At 41.4% G+C, this 19,123-nt stretch overlaps 1 protein-coding gene across 14 annotated transcripts in view; it reads left to right on the forward strand.

Moving 5' to 3' along the window:
* The first annotated feature begins 8,509 nt into the window (after window positions 1-8,509).
* The window catches only part of LOC137626304 (uncharacterized), a 455,153-nt gene continuing 444,539 nt past the window's right edge, over window positions 8,510-19,123 (forward strand). For 10 of the 14 annotated variants that reach the window (XM_068357422.1, XM_068357379.1, XM_068357423.1 and 7 more), the window contains exon 1: window positions 11,402-11,551. In XM_068357422.1, the coding sequence (XP_068213523.1) occupies window positions 11,514-11,551 (38 nt within the window). In that variant the 5' untranslated portion in view covers window positions 11,402-11,513. Of the gene's footprint in view, window positions 8,631-8,799; window positions 8,879-9,718; window positions 9,981-10,158; window positions 10,248-11,401; window positions 11,552-19,123 lie in introns of those variants that run through there. The other 4 variants (XM_068357415.1, XM_068357417.1, XM_068357404.1 and 1 more) reach the window with 4 other exon arrangements.

Below are 19,123 nucleotides of genomic sequence, written 5' to 3' on the forward strand. Positions count from 1 at the left end.
GCTGTGAAGGGGTCACCGCTGATACCCCAGCTCGGAGCCCAGCGACTGCCCTTCGCACTTAGAAAACCTCGGACCTTGGCAAGGAGCAGAAGCATCCCCCATCTCTCTCCCAGGAGTCCAGTACCCCAAGCCGCTCCTGCCCTTTTCACAAGAACTTGATGAAATGTAACCCGAACCGAGAACTGGCTAATCATCGCCAACGAGGAACATGTGCCCAGAGGTCGACCAAGCCTGAAGCTAAGTAGCCTTACAGTGGGGGATAGGAGTTGTGGCAAAAGCATGGGAGAAAAGACTTCGCTTAGGTCTGGTGAGAGGAGATAAGGGGGCGGGCTAGGTCAAAGTAAAGCAATGGGCCCATGGAAGGCCAGTGATCACGAATTACCAGTCTAAGGACGCCCGCCACATGGGATTTGACTAATTGTGAAGTGTTGTTTTTTTTTTCTTTTTTTGTATTTTATTATTTTTTTTTTTTTTTTATACAGTTAGGGATAGGGAAGGTAAGTTGCCTTCAATAAGATTACGCCACTCTCGGGGAAACATAACGCTTAAGAACGTTACTGTATTCCCCATTTTTCGATTGTATGAGTATATTCTGGCTACAGGTTAATTCTTAGTGGGGATCAATATCCATTTTATTTTCTGTTTCCGTTGTAGGCTTATTTGTGAGAATAGAACGTGTAGTGGGACCTCATATCATTTTGTTTTGTTATTTTCTTTCCATTCTCACATATTCATAAATAGATATTTTCACTGCCCTTCTAAATGTATGTATATCAATGTGTTTATTTCCATAATTGTAAGTAAGTATTAGTCTTGTCGTGTCTTCGACAGAGGATAGTAATTTGCTTGTTATCCCCTTTATAGGATAACGATTTTTGGTTTCTTTTAAATATTAACCCAAGGTCCTGGTTTTTTTCTGGCGGGGAATTATTTGTCTGTATCGTTTTTTTTTTTTTTATCGTTTCTAATTTGTATTATTGTTTTTCCTATAAGTGTTCCTTTGTGGTTTCCTTGGTTTCTTTTTTTACATTTCTCTGTAAATAAATTCATGTAAAGTGATATTCCCTTTATTTCATTGTTCCCAGTCATCATCTGCATTACTGTAGGTGCTACTGTTTTTATATTTCATTATCATTTTAATCATTTGCTTTATCGTAGAGATTACTATATTTCCATTGTGTGTGTAGCCGAAAGAAAATACAAACTCTTGCTTGAACAACAAATCCCATTATTCGTGTACTGCCATCGCCTGCCTGATAGAGGCTTAGTTTTAAATTTTCTCTTTTTGTTCAGGGCTACAAAGAAGCGTGCGGGCACAACCTCGTGTAGAACCCGACCTCCTCGGAGAGAGCATGTGTTCACTACCTCCACCCTTAGACATTTGGCTGGGTATTGTGTTGGTTTGTCTTCACAACCCTTTATAATTGTGTCTTTTCCGCTTTACCTTCTCTCTTCCTCCTTTTTTCGTTTTATTCTTGTTCGTGGGGCCACACCCTCACGTAATAGAATTGGGGGCCTGGTCCGGTCGTTTTTTTTTTAATTATTTTGTTGCTTTGTTGATTTTATCAATTTTTTTTTTTGTCTTGAAACGAGAATCTATTTCACCTGATCCTCCAACCATTTTGGAAGGATTGTTTTGTCTGTGGTTTTTATTTTTTGAGTGATTTTTTTTTTCTGTTTAAAACCCACAAACAAACCTTTCTATTAGTACTGTTTTAATTTTCAGTGGACAAGGTCACAGAGTTTTGTAGTGTCCTTATTTCCATTGAAGTGATCTTGTGGCTCCTGCAGCGAGTATTGAGGTTCTATCCTCTCTAATGCTATTCAAACTTTTTTTTTTTTTTTTTTTGTAGGATTGTGTTGTTCTTTCCTTTATTTTTCTTTCTAAAGGGTGACCTTGATTTATTCTTTTTTTTCAGTGTTTAGACCTCCTTCGCCAGTGTTATATTTTATTGCTTATAATTGTTGTTGCAAATTATCCATATTCATAATTGTGAAATGTCTGTGACAACCCGGTCAAGTGCTGTGGCCCACAGAAAGGTTGTTCAGTTTCTGGAAACTTCTACTGAAACCCATCTTATGGCACTCTCTAAGGATGAGCTGAGACATGCCTGCACAGCCAGTGACATCCAATTCCTAAGTAGCCATAGGAAAGGGCAGCTGCAAGGATTGCTCAGAGGTCATTTCCAGAGCCTTGCAGATACTGACGATGAGGAGGACCAGGAAATCCCTAAAATTTTGGGGATCCCAGTACCTTCTCCAAATCGGGGTGCACAAGTTGATTTGGCAACCCCACCTCCGGTACAACTGTATTCTCCAAGAGCTGGTTCTCCTTTGGTTCCACTGCATGCATCTCCCAATCTTACATCATTCCCTCTTTTTCCTAATCGGACTAGTTCTCAGGTACCTAATGCGGAAGCGGAGTTTTCTTCCCATCCTGAGAGCAGGTCCATGGATAGGGAGCTCAGGAGGATGGAACTAGAAATCAGAGCACGGGAGGTTGCGTGTCAGGAAGCATGGCTCAGGCTTCAGGAAAGAAATCCAGATGTCACAGCAAGGGGAACCCAAGAACCCCGTGGCATGCTGCATCTTACTGATGTGACAAAATCCTTGCCAGCCTATGAGGAGGGGGACCCAGAAACATTCTTCTCTGCATTTGAGAAATTACTCACAAACCGGTGAGTACTACAAGAAGAATGGGCACTCATTTTGCCAGCTAAGTTGACTGGGAAGGCCTTACAGACTTATACTACCTTTACTATACAGGAGAGTAGAGATTATTCTACTATTAAGGAGAGGGTTCTAAATGCTATGGCACTCGTCCCTGAGGCTTATCACCAAAACTTCCGAAACATGAAGAGGGAAGGAAACGAGACGCTTGTTACGTTGGCTCGTAGAGTGACCATAGATTATGAGCGATGGATCAATGCTGCACTACCCACCAAGAGTTTGGAACAGGTAAATGAACTCATGCAGTTAGAGCAGTTCCTGAATACTATATCAGGAGAGGCACGAGACTACCTGGAGGAAAGGAAGGTGAATACGGTTCATTCTGCCGCCAGAGCTCATCCTAAGGCAGTTCAGCCAAACTCCATCTCGGAGCATGCTCCAAAATGGACGGGAAAGCCCCATTCATTTTTCACTAACCCTCCCACCAATGGAGGCTATCAGTGGACACAGAACCCACCTCAAGTACCATGGGATTTCCCAACCAATCCTCAGGTAGCTACCCCTCCGAGTGCCAGCTTTGTTTCGCCAGAGATGCCCCCTTCACGGCCAAAGACATACAAGTGCACTTATTGTGGTAGCCTTGGGCACGAAGCAAGTCAGTGCCATTCGAGCAATAAGGGCCCTATGAAGTTGGTACACTTCAGCAGGACAGAAAGGGGAATATCCAAAGCAAATGCCACTCTAGGGAAGGAAGCCTTTCAGCATAGTGGTTCTGTTTCATTGCCAGAACAGGGAGCAGTTCCTGCCACTATAAGGATTCTTCGCGATACCGGAGCAGAACAAACACTTCTGCATCGCTCAGTATTGCCATTCAATGAGTTCTCAGACTCTAGGGAGACAGTACTAATTGGGTGTATGTCGGGTCAGGAGGTCTTGCCCCTTCACACCATCTACCTAGAGTCCTTCTTCAAGTCCGGGTTAGTACAGGTGGCCATCGTTAATAAAGAACCCATGCCAGGAATCCAGATGATCCTTGGCAATGATTTGGCAGGTAATACCTGTTGTAATCCCTCACTTTGACTGCATTCCCGGCCTGTTTTGAATAAGAGCCCGGATATTTCTAAGGGATTGCATAATGCAGTCCCACAGTCACATATCCACAATGTCCAGGAGGAATTATTCTTGCATGTAGATGCCAATAGTCGGGGAGCCAATGCAGCACTTCTGCGGAGAGGGAAGGAGGGTGCTGAACACCCTGTGGCTTATTTTTCTAAGAAATTTAGGAAATGCCACAGGAACTATGCCTCTGTACAGAAGAATGTGTTTGCCCTTGTGCTCGCCCTGAAGCACTTTGAGGGGTATGTCAAGGCGATCATGGTCCTATTAGGGTGTTCATGGAGCATAATCCATTCTCACTCCTTCACAGCAGGAGGAACAAGAAGCATAGATGGCAGGATTGGCATCTGCTGCTGCAAGACTATCAACTGGAGATTCATGAACTGCCACAGAGTGAACACACCCTGGCTGACCACTTTTAAATTTAGAGATGTGACTCTTGAAAAAAAAAGGTTCCGTCCTTTTTATCCGGAAGCTTTTTTCAGAAGGGGGAAGGTGTGATGTGTGAGAGCCACTTCTCTCTTAAAACTGTTTGTATTGAAATAGTTGCATTGTTGTTCTGTTGGGAAAAGAGAGTAGTCTTGTATTCAATTTTAATTGTAAGATTTGTTTAGTTATAAGATGTTTATTTGTAATGGTTGCCCCCTTAAATTAACCTCTTAATCTTGTTCATATTGTATGTTGTGTATAGTAATTTATTCTACAGTTATAATAATTAAATTATAAATGTAAGCCTTTCCCCTACTCTCCGATCATAAGACTAGATGCAGTCGTGGTCGGTCATTTCCTCTCTTTGTCCAAATGCTCACCCCATTTTTAATGCACAGCTGTCCCACTAGGATGCATGGCGTCAACAACAAAGGTTCCAGGAGGGCCCCGAAAGAAGCATAACGCTTGCCGCCAAAATGCGTGTGCCAATGCTTGACCCATGTGACCCAGCTAGGAGAGCTGTCTTCACAACTGATACCCCAGCTCGGAGCCCAGCGACTGCCCTTCGCCCTTAGAAAACCTCGGACCTTGGCAAGGAGCAGAAGCATCCCCCATCTCTCTCCCAGGAGTCCAGTACCCCAAGCCGCTCCTGCCCTTTTCACAAGAACTTGATGAAATGTAACCCGAACCGAGAACTGGCTAATCATCGCCAACGAGGAACATGCGCCCAGAGGTCGACCAAGCCTGAAGCTAAGTAGCCTTACAGTGGGGGATAGGAGTTGTGGCAAAAGCATGGGAGAAAAGACTTCGCTTAGGTCTGGTGAGAGGAGATAAGGGGGCGGGCTAGGTCAAAGTAGAGCAGTGGGCCCATGGAAGGCCAGTGATCCCGAATTACCTGTCTAAGGACGCCCACCACGTGGGATTTAATTAATTGTGAAGTGTTTTTTTTTTTTTTTTTTTTTTTTTTTTTGTATTTTACCATTTTGTTTTTTTAATACAGTTAGGGATAGGGAAGGTAAGTTGCCTTCAATAAGATTACGCCACTCTCGGGGAAACATAACGCTTAAGAACGTTACTGTATTCCCCATTTTTCGATTGTATGAGTATATTCTGGCTACAGGTTAATTCTTAGTGGGGATCAATATCCATTTTATTTTCTGTTTCCGTTGTAGGCTTATTTGTGAGAATAGAACGTGTAGTGGGACCTCATATCATTTTGTTTTGTTATTTTCTTTCCATTCTCACATATTCATAAATAGATATTTTCACTGCCCTTCTAAATGTATGTATATCAATGTGTTTATTTCCATAATTGTAAGTAAGTATTAGTCTTGTCGTGTCTTCGACAGAGGATAGTAATTTGCTTGTTATCCCCTTTATAGGATAACGATTTTTGGTTTCTTTTAAATATTAACCCAAGGTCCTGGTTTTTTTCTGGCGGGGAATTATTTGTCTGTATCGTTTTTTTTTTTTTTATCGTTTCTAATTTGTATTATTGTTTTTCCTATAAGTGTTCCTTTGTGGTTTCCTTGGTTTCTTTTTTTACATTTCTCTGTAAATAAATTCATGTAAAGTGATATTCCCTTTATTTCATTGTTCCCAGTCATCATCTGCATTACTGTAGGTGCTACTGTTTTTATATTTCATTATCATTTTAATCATTTGCTTTATCGTAGAGATTACTATATTTCCATTGTGTGTGTAGCCGAAAGAAAATACAAACTCTTGCTTGAACAACAAATCCCATTATTCGTGTACTGCCATCGCCTGCCTGATAGAGGCTTAGTTTTAATTTTTCTCTTTGTGTTTGGGGTTACAAAGAAGCGTGCGGGCACAACCTCGTGTAGAACCCGACCTCCTCGGAGAGAGCATGTGTTCACTACCTCCACCCTTAGACATTTGGCTGGGTATTGTGTTGGTTTGTCTTCACAACCCTTTATAATTGTGTCTTTTCCGCTTTACCTTCTCTCTCCCTCCTTTTTTCGTTTTATTCTTGTTCGTGGGGCCACACCCTCACGTAACAGAATATATATACATATATATATATATATATATATATATATATATATATATATATATATATATATATATATATATATATATGTGTGTGTGTGTGTGTGTGTGTGTGTTCAACAGTAGCCTACCTTGAATAGCAGATTCTTTCTCCACCTTATTGATTTACTCTTTGAGAATAATAACCACTATACAATATCTAAATCAGATTTGATGATATTGATATAACTAATAATAGGAAACAAATAGAATCTATCCGGTTAGAGCAGTGATTTTGATGACAAGCAAAACACAATCACAAGAAAATTGTTTGGTTGCATATAAAAAGTATTTTTCCTTTGAATACGCCTTCCCTCTCTGTTTTATTTCTTAATGCATCATATCATCCCCTCCCACGCCTATTGACGCAAAATGCTTTGGTTAGATTTCGCCAGTCGTCTCTATCTTGAGCTTTTTAATCCATACTTATCCACTCATCATCTCCTGCTTCAGGCTTCATAATCCTCAGCCATGTAGGCCTGGGTCTTCCAACTCTTCTAATGCCTTGTGGAGCCCAGTTAAAAGTTTGGTGAACAATTGAAAGTAATTAGGCTTAACGAAAGTTGATGCTAATTAAGGTGATAAGGGTTAAGTTACATATTAAAAAGAGTGTATGTTGGTGATGAGACGTTTTTAAAGCAAAGTTTATATTCCCTAAGGGTTTGTCCTTGATTTTGTATATAGATAATAAATCATAGTAATTGCATCTTCGCAAAGAGCCTGTGTCTGGCTAGAAGAACCAAGCACTAAAAAGGTAGTAAATTGGGTGAGCATTTAACAGGAAATTTGTGTTTCAAGAACATTTCAGTCCGGTGCAATATGTCATCATATTAAATTAGGACGTGGAAGAACTTTTAAAAGTTTTTACTAACTAAAATGGATTTAACCAGAGTGCTCATCGACCCCCCTCACTGTGCTGTCTATCTGTGATAATATTGTTTACCTGGCTATCCAAGTTCTTTAAATATATTGCCTCTTATAACTCAGGTTATACCAATTATTATTATTATTATTATTATTATTATTATTATTATTATTATTATTATTATTATTATTATTATTATTATTGTTGTTGTTGTTGTTGGTGGCGGTGTATTTTTTTCTTTTGCTAACGTTGAAATTGATAATAACTGGCCAAAACATCAGTGCAATACTAGGCTACATACAAGGAAGGAAGCTAACAAAGACCCCTTTGCATTGCAGCATCCAGTGTGGTTAACACACGTCATTCTTCTCCGGTCTTACGTAATCATTCCTAGCAAGCTCCACAGGTTGCAAAACAAGTTGTGACACGCCTCTCTTGAAAGGCGCCGACAGTTCTCTCGAAATAAATTAAGCTAGCAACTCAATTACGGCAAATTAAGCGGGAACTTATCATCCATGAAGACAGCTGAATAATTCTTTGAAAACATACAGCATATTTCCATTAATAGCCTACTCGATTAATCAATATTGTTGGCTTTCCCGTAGCCCACTCGTAACAGGTTTCATATTATTATTATTATTATTATTATTATTATTATTATTATTATTATTTGCTAAGCTACAACCTGGTTGGAAAGGCAGAATGCCATAAGCCCAAGGGCTCCAACAGGGAAAATAACCCAGTGAGGAAAGGAAATAATGAAGCAAATAGAAAAATATGCCCTTCTTTGTATAGCTTTAGGCATTACTTCGACAAGGATATAAATCCCCGATTTAACTTGGTTCAGCCATTCGGGATAAGAATGGGTATTATTATTATTATTATTATTATTATTATTATTATTATTATTATTATTATTATTTGCTAAGCTACAACCTGGTTGGAAAGGCAGGATGCCATAAGCCCAAGGGCTCCAACGGGGAAAATAGCCCAGTGAGGAGAGGAAATAATGAAGCAAATAGAAAAATATGCCCTTCTTTGTATAGCTTTAGGCATTACTTCGACAAGGATGTAAATCCCCGATTTAACTTGGTCAGCCATTCGGGATAAGAAAATACATTGATTGTGACATCGCGTTGGTGACATTTTTTATTGCCACCATTCGTTTTGTTATCGCACGATCTTCGAGAAGCATTGGTACTTTAGGAATATGGATAGAGAACAACGTTTAATGCAAATAGTCATTCAGTGAATTTTTGCAGAGATTCCGATATTCTCATATAACAAATGAGTAAATGCAGTGACTGAAATTTGTGAAATATAAACTTTAAATGCCAGTGTTATGTATGACGTCACAAAGGACACTGACGTCAGACATCATTGACGTAATAGTAGTAGTAGTTATAATTCCCAACAGATGGCAGTAAGTGTAACACACAACAAACAGTGAAGGGGAACCATTACGATCCTATTCGTATCCAAGATCAACACTTAAAAGGTGAGTAAGTTTCCTTTGCAGAAAGTATTTTAATATTCTAGTTGGAATATTATCGTAGAATAATGTACTATCTTTAAATGTATTGATATAAGAACTCATAACATACAATGGAATCGGAATTATAGTCATAAATGTGTGATGTCCCTTGACGTGGCCTTCAAGTTCGTCGCATAAGAAGGCGAAACCCTCTACCGCGCCACTCAAGTATTAGACTGTAATTGTATTTTTAGATGTCTATTGGTAGGCAGGTAGGTGTAGTTGCCAACATTTTCATCTTGGCTCCTGAGAGAAATTCGCATCTCAAGTTGAGCTATCCGCTAGGCCCCCCTTCCCTATTTACGTGTTATTTTTTTCTGCATGTTTCAATGACGATAGTGAAAGGGTCTTTTCCACCTGTCCTTCAGGAATGAGGTCCATTTCCTGGTTATGGTATTAGTGGATACTGTACTTTGGTCAAATCTTAGACTGGCTAGCATTGGTGATGGCAAATTGAACGATCCAAATGACACATCTTTCTAGTAGGGACCAGTTTATTTGCCATTGGGCAGTGTTTAGCATTAGTAGGTCATCTTGTAAATATAGCTATCATATGGTAATGTGACATTAGCTTAACCTACTGTAGGTTTTTCTTGTTTTATTCCAAGCAGAGGGCTGCAGGAGACTTTTAAACTATTAGAAAGTGATTTTGATGGTTTTACATATCAGGAATTGTTTAGTCTAGCAAATTTATCAATTACACAAATTTTGTAACCTTTTGGAAGAAGAGAAACGTAACAAGTATATATGGATTGTTTTCAAAGTTATACTTGGACAACTATTATCATCAAGTTTCCTGGAACACCATACTGTACCGCATATCCTTATCTCGTGGGTGCAGATTGAAGCTTTAGATACAGCAGATATCTTGTGTTTGACACCACTCCTATCCTCTTCCCCATGTGCTTTTGAAGGTTGGCTCTTCTCCACAACCAGGGTCCTCCCTCCCCATTCCCCAACACTTCTTTTCTGCTGCTGCATGGATTATAACTACAGCTTGTGGAAATCCCCCCCACATAGCATGCCAAGGCCTTAGCCAATCAGTTACAGTGTACTCAGTAGGGATTCTTGTACCGACTTGTGTTGAACTGTGTATATTTTGTTGCTAGCGATGATATTTTCTGTTGCATAATGTATTATACATTTATATATTGTTCATTGGCTCTATGATATGGGGTTATTACATGTGCCCGGAACTTTTGACCAATTAAAGTAGTTCATAGAAAAGATTATCTAAGTTCCAATATAGTGCATTAAACGAGGATTATTGATGAAGAAGCTACACTGAAAGTAAAGCGAGATAATGAAAGAAATGTAAGTGTGACGTGGTTGTTACTTCTGTACATGCTTTTTAGTGGGCCTTCCTTCCCCCTTTAACCCCCAAAAGCTCAATGCTACATACCTGGTGATGATTTGGCATTTAGTTTAGCTGTAGTGTTCAGAGATGCAACTAGTGAAGTTGTATGTGTTAGCTGTGGAGAGTTGCTGCTAAAGTGGGAGGAAAAGAAGTGTGGCATTATAGCCACACAATATTTGTGGCATAATGGTTTTTGTTTATGGGCAAGGAGAGGTAATTTTAAGGTAGGAGTAATAGGAACTTTAGTGAACTATTATCACATTTTGTATTGCTTAGAAGTGAAGAAATTGATCCCACATTCATCATTTTCAATGAGTAAAAATGTAATAGCTTTTATGTTTCCAACATTTAAACAAAAAGTAATAGTTAACTTAAAATAGTTCAAATTCCTGTTAATTTAATCGTAGGTTTTGCATGAAATGAATATTTGTTGCATTGTTGACAATTTCTAAGTTGCTTTTTGGTTTGGTAAAGTTGTTACTGTGTTTTTAGATGCTCCCCATTTGTGACATGATGTGAAGTGGATATAAAATCAAGTACATATCATAAGGAGTAGTAAAGTTCAAAGACATAGAAAAGAAATATTGCAGTTGATTAATAATACCTATAAGCCTTTAAACTATTTCTCAGAATTACAAATAATAATATGATGATATAATTTCTTACCAAATACATGAACCAGGTATTTTTCTAACTGGTTACCTTGTATTTTAGGGTTTCTAATCCTCATTGTTAGTGCAAACAAGTCCCTTTTGTTTTCCCCCCCCCCCCGTGCCCTATATATGTATGTATATATATATATATATATATATATATATATATATATATATATATTATATATATATATCGATAGATTTTACCAGTCTTCTTTATCTTGAGCTTTTAATTCAATACTTCTCCATTTTTTATCTTCTACTTCGAGCTTCATAGTTCTCAGCCATGTAGGTCTGGGTCTTCCATCTCTTTTAGTGCCTTGTGGAGCCCAGTTGGTTGTTGGGTGAACTAATCTCTCATAGGGAGTGCGAAGAGCATGCCTAAACCATCTCCGTTTACCCCTCATCATGATATTTTCTGTTGCATAATGTATTATACATTTATATATTGTTCATTGGCTCCATGATATGGGGTTATTACATGTGTCCGGAACTTTTGACCAATTAAAGTAGTTCATAGAGAAGATTATCTAAGTTTCAATATAGTGCATTAAACGAGGATTATTGATGAAGCTACACTGAAAGTAAAGCAAGATAATGAAAGAAATGTAAGTGTGACGTGGTTGTTACTTCTGTACATGCTTTTTAGTGGGCCTTCCTTCCCCCTTTAACCCCCAAAAGCTCAATGCTACATACCTGGTGATGATTTGGCATTTAGTTTAGCTGTAGTGTTCAGAGATGCAACTAGTGAAGTTGTATGTGTTAGCTGTGGAGAGTTGCTGCTAAAGTGGGAGGAAAAGAAGTGTGGCATTATAGCCAAACAATATTTGTGGCATAATGGTTTTTGTTTATGGGCAAGGAGAGGTAATTTTAAGGTAGGAGTAATTTTTCACTAATTGAATGCCAAGTAACAAACTACCAATTAGCTACAATGGTGAAGATGGGTTGATTTCAATTCTAAGTACAAAACACCTGAATTCGACAGGTATAAGTACAGAAGAATTGTCATTGACTTTTTTGGGCTCAAGCCATGTTGTCCTGATGGAAGTTCCTAAAGGGTAGCTTCCTTGGGTATATATAACTACGGCGATATTCCCAGAGAATTTACCTTAAGGTACCCAGAATTCTAACTCCTGCAGCGAATATCCATAATAAAAGAACCAGGGATATCGCGAAATAACAGAGGACGTATTCTTGACACGCCACATAGCAATCTGCACCCCGAACAGAGTTAACACTTCGAAGGGGTCAATTGGCAAGAAAACGAAAAACGAGAAAGAAAGGAGAGCCGCTCGCAAGGTATCTCTCCTCTCCCGTTTCGTAAGCGTGCATTGCGCCGCTCACGGCACCATCTGTATTCCTTTTTGCGTAGCTCAACAACTCGGTGTTTTTCCCTGTGTTATCTCGCAATTCTTGGATTATTTCAACTTTATAATGCTTTCTCCAACTTCTTCGGCTTCTGATAAGTTGAGTATTATTTCTTTTATGTATAAATGTAAGCTCTTGGTAATTTTAAAATGATTTGATATTGATATCGTTGTTACAAGAGCTGTTGCCTACCGGAGGCGTCCTGGACGCTGTCGCTCGCTATGTATGAGTTATTTAGTTAGCCAGATCGAACGTTCCCGGCTGTTTCGCTTTAATAATTTTAGCTATTCAGCGTTACATAGGATTTCTTTATATGATGCTTTTAGTATTTCCGTTTTGGCGAAGGATTTGCCGATTCTGGCCTACGCTAGACCTTGTAGCCTAGTCGTTTGGCCCTAGTACTTTCCTGCATGATATTCAGATTTCCGAGTGTTTTAAAATTTTATTGAAGCTTTAGACAGTTTTATACATTTAAGATTACAGTGAGCCCTCGTTTATCGCGGTAGATAGGTTCCAGATCCGACCGCGATAGGTGAAAATCCGCGAAGTAGTGACACCATATTTACCTATTTATTTAACATGTATATTCAGACTTTTAAAACCTTCCCTTGTACGTAGTACTGTTAACAAACTACCCTTTAATGTACAGAACACTTAATGCATGTACTACAGTACCCTAAACTAAAACAGGCACAAATATTAAAGGCGATATATCATGCGTTTCCTAAACACGCCAAAAAGCACGATAAATAATGGCAACCAATGTTTTGTTCACGTTTATCTCTGATCATAATGAAGAAACAAACGCATTTACACATCTGTGTATAGGTTAGTTTTTGCATCGATTATATTGATTATTCAGTACAGTATGTTGATTTTGTTATTACCAATGTTTTACTTAATTTTTCTTAGAACTTCCAAATGAAATGTTTTTCTTTATGACGCCGCCTGAAACAACGGCGTCATAAAGTACGCTCAGTAAACAAACGAAGGCATTTAACGCGCATGATGAAAGTGATAAATAATGATATTACAGTAAAAGCTTTTAGAAAATATTATTACAAATGTTATTTACCGTATCTATATAAAATCATACATACGTAGCAAAGCAGGAAAACAATTTACGAGAGAGAGAGAGAGAGAGAGAGAGAGAGAGAGAGAGAGAGATAGAGAGAGAGAGAGAGAGAGAGAGAGAGAGAGAGAGAGAGAGAGAGTTGTTTTACTTACGTAAATGTAAATTTTAAACAAAAAAAAATAGCCCCATTTCATATAAAATAGGTTATTACAAATTTTACTTTTATCCTATTACAGTAGTCTGTATAATACTGTAAAGTTCAGTACAGTATGTTGTTGTTATAGTCGTGGCGATAAATTCTCACGAAACAAAAACACGGCAATCCATTACAACAGCTGATTCATTCTCTCTCTCTCTCTCTCTCTCTCTCTCTCTCTCTCTCTCTCTCTCTCTCTCTCTCTCTCTCTCTCTCTCTCTCTCTCTTTATTCGTGTTATACAATACTTACATATAGATGAAGAAACTAAAATTAGTTTTCTTAGTGTCAATTAAATACGAAACGAAAAAATTATGCCGAGTTTACATCCATTTCAATCGTTGCTAAAAATACGGCAAATGATTTCATCAGCAAACCACTATTTTTTGGGAAACATCATTTTATTCTAGAAAATTGCTACTCTTAAAATAGTTAATTGCACATTAAGAAAGCGTGTACTTTTGTTTTTAAATTAGGGTGTGTTTTAAAAATCGAGTATTATTAACTTCTTTTTGTTTTACTTTTGGCTGTGATTAGATCAGCTGACGTCTAGCTGCCGCTCTTGAGAGTGTACGAATACACTAACAGTATCGTTTATACCATTTCTTAACTTATTCAAACCGTCTACAGTATACAGTTGATATTACATAAGCACCAATGTGTTATAACCTATCAAATTTTTTTGTTTATTACATTTAAAACAACACACACACACACACTCTCTCTCTCTCTCTCTCTCTCTCTCTCTCTCTCTCTCTCTCTCTCTCTCTCTCTCTCTCTCTCTCTCTGTGGGCTACTTTTCACTACCTCCCATTCCTTACCTCTCTCTATCTTTCTAACAAATGATATCTTTGTTGCTCCTCAAAGTTTCATTTATATTGAAAATCAATCATGATTCAATTTTCCTTACTTTCTCCAATCTCGCACCATCGGTCATATCGCGGTATTTTCGAAATTTCCGGAAAATCCGCGATATATGTATATACATGCGTTATGAAAAAAATCCGCGAAGTGGTGAATCCGCGATGGTCGAACCGCGAAGTAGCGAGGGATCACTGTATGTTGATTTTCTTCCAAGATGTATACGAGCGAGTTTCGGTGATTTAGGTAATCGATTCTCTTCGCGCCTAGGCTAGTTTTCTATGGGGCCATAGTATACTTTCTCACACTCCCCGGTTGCTCTCTTCTCTTTGGAGAATGTGTGCAATCCCTTTCCCTCTGCTTAAGCCTTGGGCTTAACCCTAATGGTTTATCTAAATTGACTTTAGATACAACTATATTAGGGTGTTTCTGTTTTTTCCTGTTTCCAGTAAGTCTGGCTTCAGGAAGGGGGCAGGACATCAGAGTTCTTAGTCTGAGTCTGTTTCTGTCTAGCTTTGTGGTTGAGATTCCCTGGCTAGACTGACAGCAGACATAGGAGGCTTAGCCTCCTTAGTTCACTTTCGAAGGTTTCTGTACTAGATGATTCCTTCTTTTTGTGTTCTAGCAGACTAGTCCAGTGTTGTTGTTCTCGGTGTGGAGGATGAGATCCTCGTTTTCTGTGAATAACAACGCCTTCCTTGCTTTGGTTCCGAGGGAGTTGGCAAGTATTGCTGGCCTCCCTCCTCGGATCTCTCCTAGGCTAAGATGAGTTTTCTTGGCTGCGGGTGATTCATTATTAGAGCAAGGTTGGCAGGACCCTCTTCCCCCTTTCCCCCTCTTTCCTTAGTGATGGCCTAGCCATTGCATCCCTGTCCGTCATTCTACATCTGTACCTAGCATAGGTTAGGATGTGGGGTTGACTCAGTCCCTTGCCGGCCGGCAGTGCGTGCCGGCCGGCAAGGTTCTTCTGCTTTGAGTGCTGCCCGGACCTCCCTTGGTCTCTCATCCATGTTTGTCTGTAGAGCCAGATGGCATTGGTCAGGAAGCCTGAAGTTATATTCTCCCCTTACTTATGTGCACTCTTTCGGGTTGCCGGGGTATGAGGCAGTACAGCCTCTTATCCCGGCATCCATTCTGTTTTTCTTCTAGTGTTTGTACCCTAGCCCGGCTGCCGGCCTAATTGGCCGGCAGCCGGGCAGTCGGAGTTCTGTGGTTCTTTTGCTGCCGGCCGGCATTGGTTGTATACCTTTGCCGGCATTGGTTGTATACCTTTGCCGGCCGGCTATAATATCACACCATTGTTCTGCCGGCCGCTACTATTAGTGGCCGGCAGCTGGGTGTTGTTGTTGTTTAGCTGCCAGCCGGCAATAGAAACACACCGAGGTTCTGCCGGCCGCTACGTTTGGCGGCCGGCAGCCGGGTGCTATCTTGTGTAGTTGCCAGCGTTCTTCCACCTTATAGTCTATAAGTAGTATACTTTGGAACCAGTTACGGTGTGTGCCGGCCGGCACATTACCTTCTATACTGTAGCCAGTATTTTTCAGTATAGTATATACTGTAGGGAGAAAACTATAGTATAGTATATGTTACAACACTAAGTTTTTCTAACACTTTTGTGTTGTCTTGCACAGCCCTTTGGTGTAACCATACAGATAAAGAAAGTGAGTTCTTTCTTATCAACTATCCAGCATTTTAAAATCACTTATTTGGGTGTGAGCTACACCTGTTTCCTCTGGAAATTATTTATTGGTCGCTCTAGAATAGATTAACCATACGATTTTATTATCTGGAAGGTTGCAGCAATTGACTGTGCGGGAAATACAAGTGTGTGTCTTTCCTTTCTAGTTTAGTTATTCTAAGCTATGTATATCCAGTGATACGTAGTTCACTTGATACTCATGGAATTTTCTTCTCTTTACAGGAGGACCATCCGAAGTGTGGAAGCGTTTTCTGCAACGTCCGCAGCAAGAACTTCTGCGGACATGACTTGTGTAGGAGGCACGCAGCATGCGCAGTCTCCAAAGGTGATCTCCGGTATTGGGACCCGCAGGTATGTACCGTGTGCACAAATCTGATTACTGAGGCTTTTGATTCCCTTAAGACGGCGGAGTCAAGGGACGCAGCAAGGGAGAAGCTTCGTACCTGGGTAAGGGGCTTTCAGAAGAACACTTCTGGGCCCTATCTTCCAAGTGAGAAGATGAGGGCTTACCTTTTCCCCAAGGCGTCAGCTGAGGCAGTGATTCCCCAGCCTCAAGCGGAGATACCGGTGGTTCAGATCCCGGTGGATGCTGAAGTCGCGGACGCCCTGCAGGACATCCAATTGGACGATAGGATGTCGGAGGTGTCCGAGTGTTTGGAAAAAGACCTTCTGGCAGAAGACCAGGAAGAAGAGCAGGCTCCAGACAATGAAGAGGAAGAGTTCGACGAGGTGTCGGCTACTCCGGTTCAGGCCCCTGAACCTATTCCCTCAACATCGTCCTCTCTCCCAGATGAGCTGGGAAAGACCCTTTCCTCCATCGTTGGAATGATCCAATTGATGCAGAGGGAAAATAATGAGAAGGCTGCTGCAATGAAGCTGGAGATGCGGAGACTTGCAGCATCACGTGGGCCCCAGAAGAAGCTCAGCGTGAAAGACCTTCCCTTGTGCTCAGATGCCAACCCTTGGAGGTATGCCGAGCACATGCCTATGACGACGGGAAAAATCGTCATTTCGGAGAAGTTGGGCTCAGTCCCCCTTGAGGAGGTGGAATTCTGGCCCTGCAAGGAGTCGTATCTGGACTGTTATGTCCGTCTAAGGAAGGAACCAGCCTCAAAGGAAGAAACGGAGCCGAAGGAGGTCATAGTTTTGGACCACGCTAAGGCTCAAGCTTTACTGTCAAGCTCGATGAAAGAGAGGGGCTTCACAAACTCAAAGGTACCTGCTTTGAGTAAGAAGCACCCTTCCTTTGTGTCCTCTTCTTCTAGAGCCTTCCCCTTTATGCAGAAAGGGTTTACGGCTGTGCTGAAAGCAATCGAGGCAGGTAAGCCATGCCCCTCTTTGGAGGAGTGTAAACCTCTGTCTTTGGCCCTACCCATGGACCACAAGGACTGGAAGGACGTCCATCTTACCTTCTCAGTCGGGAAGTTGGAGGCTGATATTGCCGGACGTCAGTTCGGTGAGAACCTCCCCAAGCTGTCTGACTTTCTTTTGCGCAGGGAGCTTGAGACAAAAGAAAGACTTGCTGCCTCAATGTCTCATCAAACGACTCTGGAGACAATGGCAAGTGACCCCAAGGTCCATGAAATGTTTATGGTAGTGGCTAAGACACACCTAGCCACAGTGACGAAGGACCTTTATAGCTTCGTCAAAGCTAGGAGGGCTTGTAGGGAGTTCGTGTTTGCCTCGGGTGCGGTGAGGCACGAGCCAAGGAAGCTAAACTCCTCCAGCATTTGGGGCAAAGACCTCTTCCCTAGTGAAGCGGTCAAGGAGGTTGTAGATAAGGCTGTCACGGAGAATAGAAACCTTCTCCAGAAGTGGGGCCTATCTCTCAAGAGAAAGTCTTCCCCGGATGAGGGTCCCCAACCAAAGAGGAAGACTAAGAAGACTAGGCTACCCTCTTGGCCAGCCAAGCCATTCAGACAGCAGCAGCAACAACTTCCTATGCCTACAGTGCCCCAGATGGTGGCACAAACCCCGACCACGTACCAGTGGGTACCCCAAGCCGTGTCGACGCAGTCTCCGGCATTTAACCCAGCGTTAGAAGGGCAGTCAACTACCTTTCGAGCGAAGCCTAGAGGAGCAGCCAGAGGTTCGTCTAGACGCCCCTCAAGGGGGAGGGGATTCAGGGGTGGTCGCGGTCAAGGAGGCAAGACCTCAGGGCAACAGCAGCCAAAGTGAGATGATACCGGTAGGAGGGAGACTTCAGAATTTTCGGGATCGGTGGACCTTCGATCCCTGGGCCCACAGCCTACTCAAGAATGGACTGGGTTGGAGCTGGTACAGCACTCCACCCCCGTGCTCTCGATTTTTCCAACACTCCACCCCCGTTCTGGAGGAGTACATTCAAGAACTGTTGGAGAAAAGAGTAATCCGAAGGGTAAAGTCTATCAAATTCCAAGGGAGGCTGTTTTGTGTTCCCAAGAAGGACTCAGAAAAACTCAGAGTCATTCTGGACTTGTCGCCACTCAACAAGTTCATAGTGAACTGCAAGTTCAAGATGCTAACACTGCAACACATAAGGACCTTACTGCCCAAGAGGGCATATACCGTCTCCATAGATTTGTCAGACGCCTATTGGCACGTTCCAATCAATCGCCAACTCTCCCCCTACCTAGGGTTCAAGCTACATCGAAGACTCTACGCCTTCAGAGCCATGCCATTCAGGCTAAACATAGCACCAAGGATCTTCACGAAGCTTGCGAGCGTAGCTCTCAAAAAATTACGCCTAAAGGGAATCCAGGTGGTAGCCTACCTGGACGACTGGCTGGTGTGGGCAGCATCCAAGACAGAATGTTTGCAAGCTTCCCTACAGGTGATCCAGTTCCTAGAGCATCTAGGCTTCAAGATCAACAGAAAAAAGTCTCGACTTTCTCCATCTCAAAAGTTCCAGTGGTTGGGAATCCACTGGGACCTAGTGTCACACCAACTCTCCATCCCAGCAAAGAAGAGGAAGGAGATAGCTGGTTCTGTCAAGAGACTTGGATTCCGAAAGAATATCAAGACGCGAACAGGAGAGTGTGCTGGGTTCTCTCCAGTTTGCCTCAGTAACAGATCGGGTGCTAAGAGCACAGCTAAAAGATGCAACCGGAGTTTGGAGAAGTTATGCATCAAACGTGCGAAAAGATCTGATAAGACTAGTACCGCTTCGTCTACATACGCTTCTCAGGCCTTGGTCCCAAGTCAGGCAACTAAAGAAGTCGGTGCTTCTTCAGCCACCTCCCCCCTCGTTGACTATTCACACAGACGCCT

Source organism: Palaemon carinicauda, chromosome 2, assembly GCF_036898095.1.
Source record: "Palaemon carinicauda isolate YSFRI2023 chromosome 2, ASM3689809v2, whole genome shotgun sequence".
NCBI lineage: Eukaryota > Metazoa > Arthropoda > Malacostraca > Decapoda > Palaemonidae > Palaemon > Palaemon carinicauda.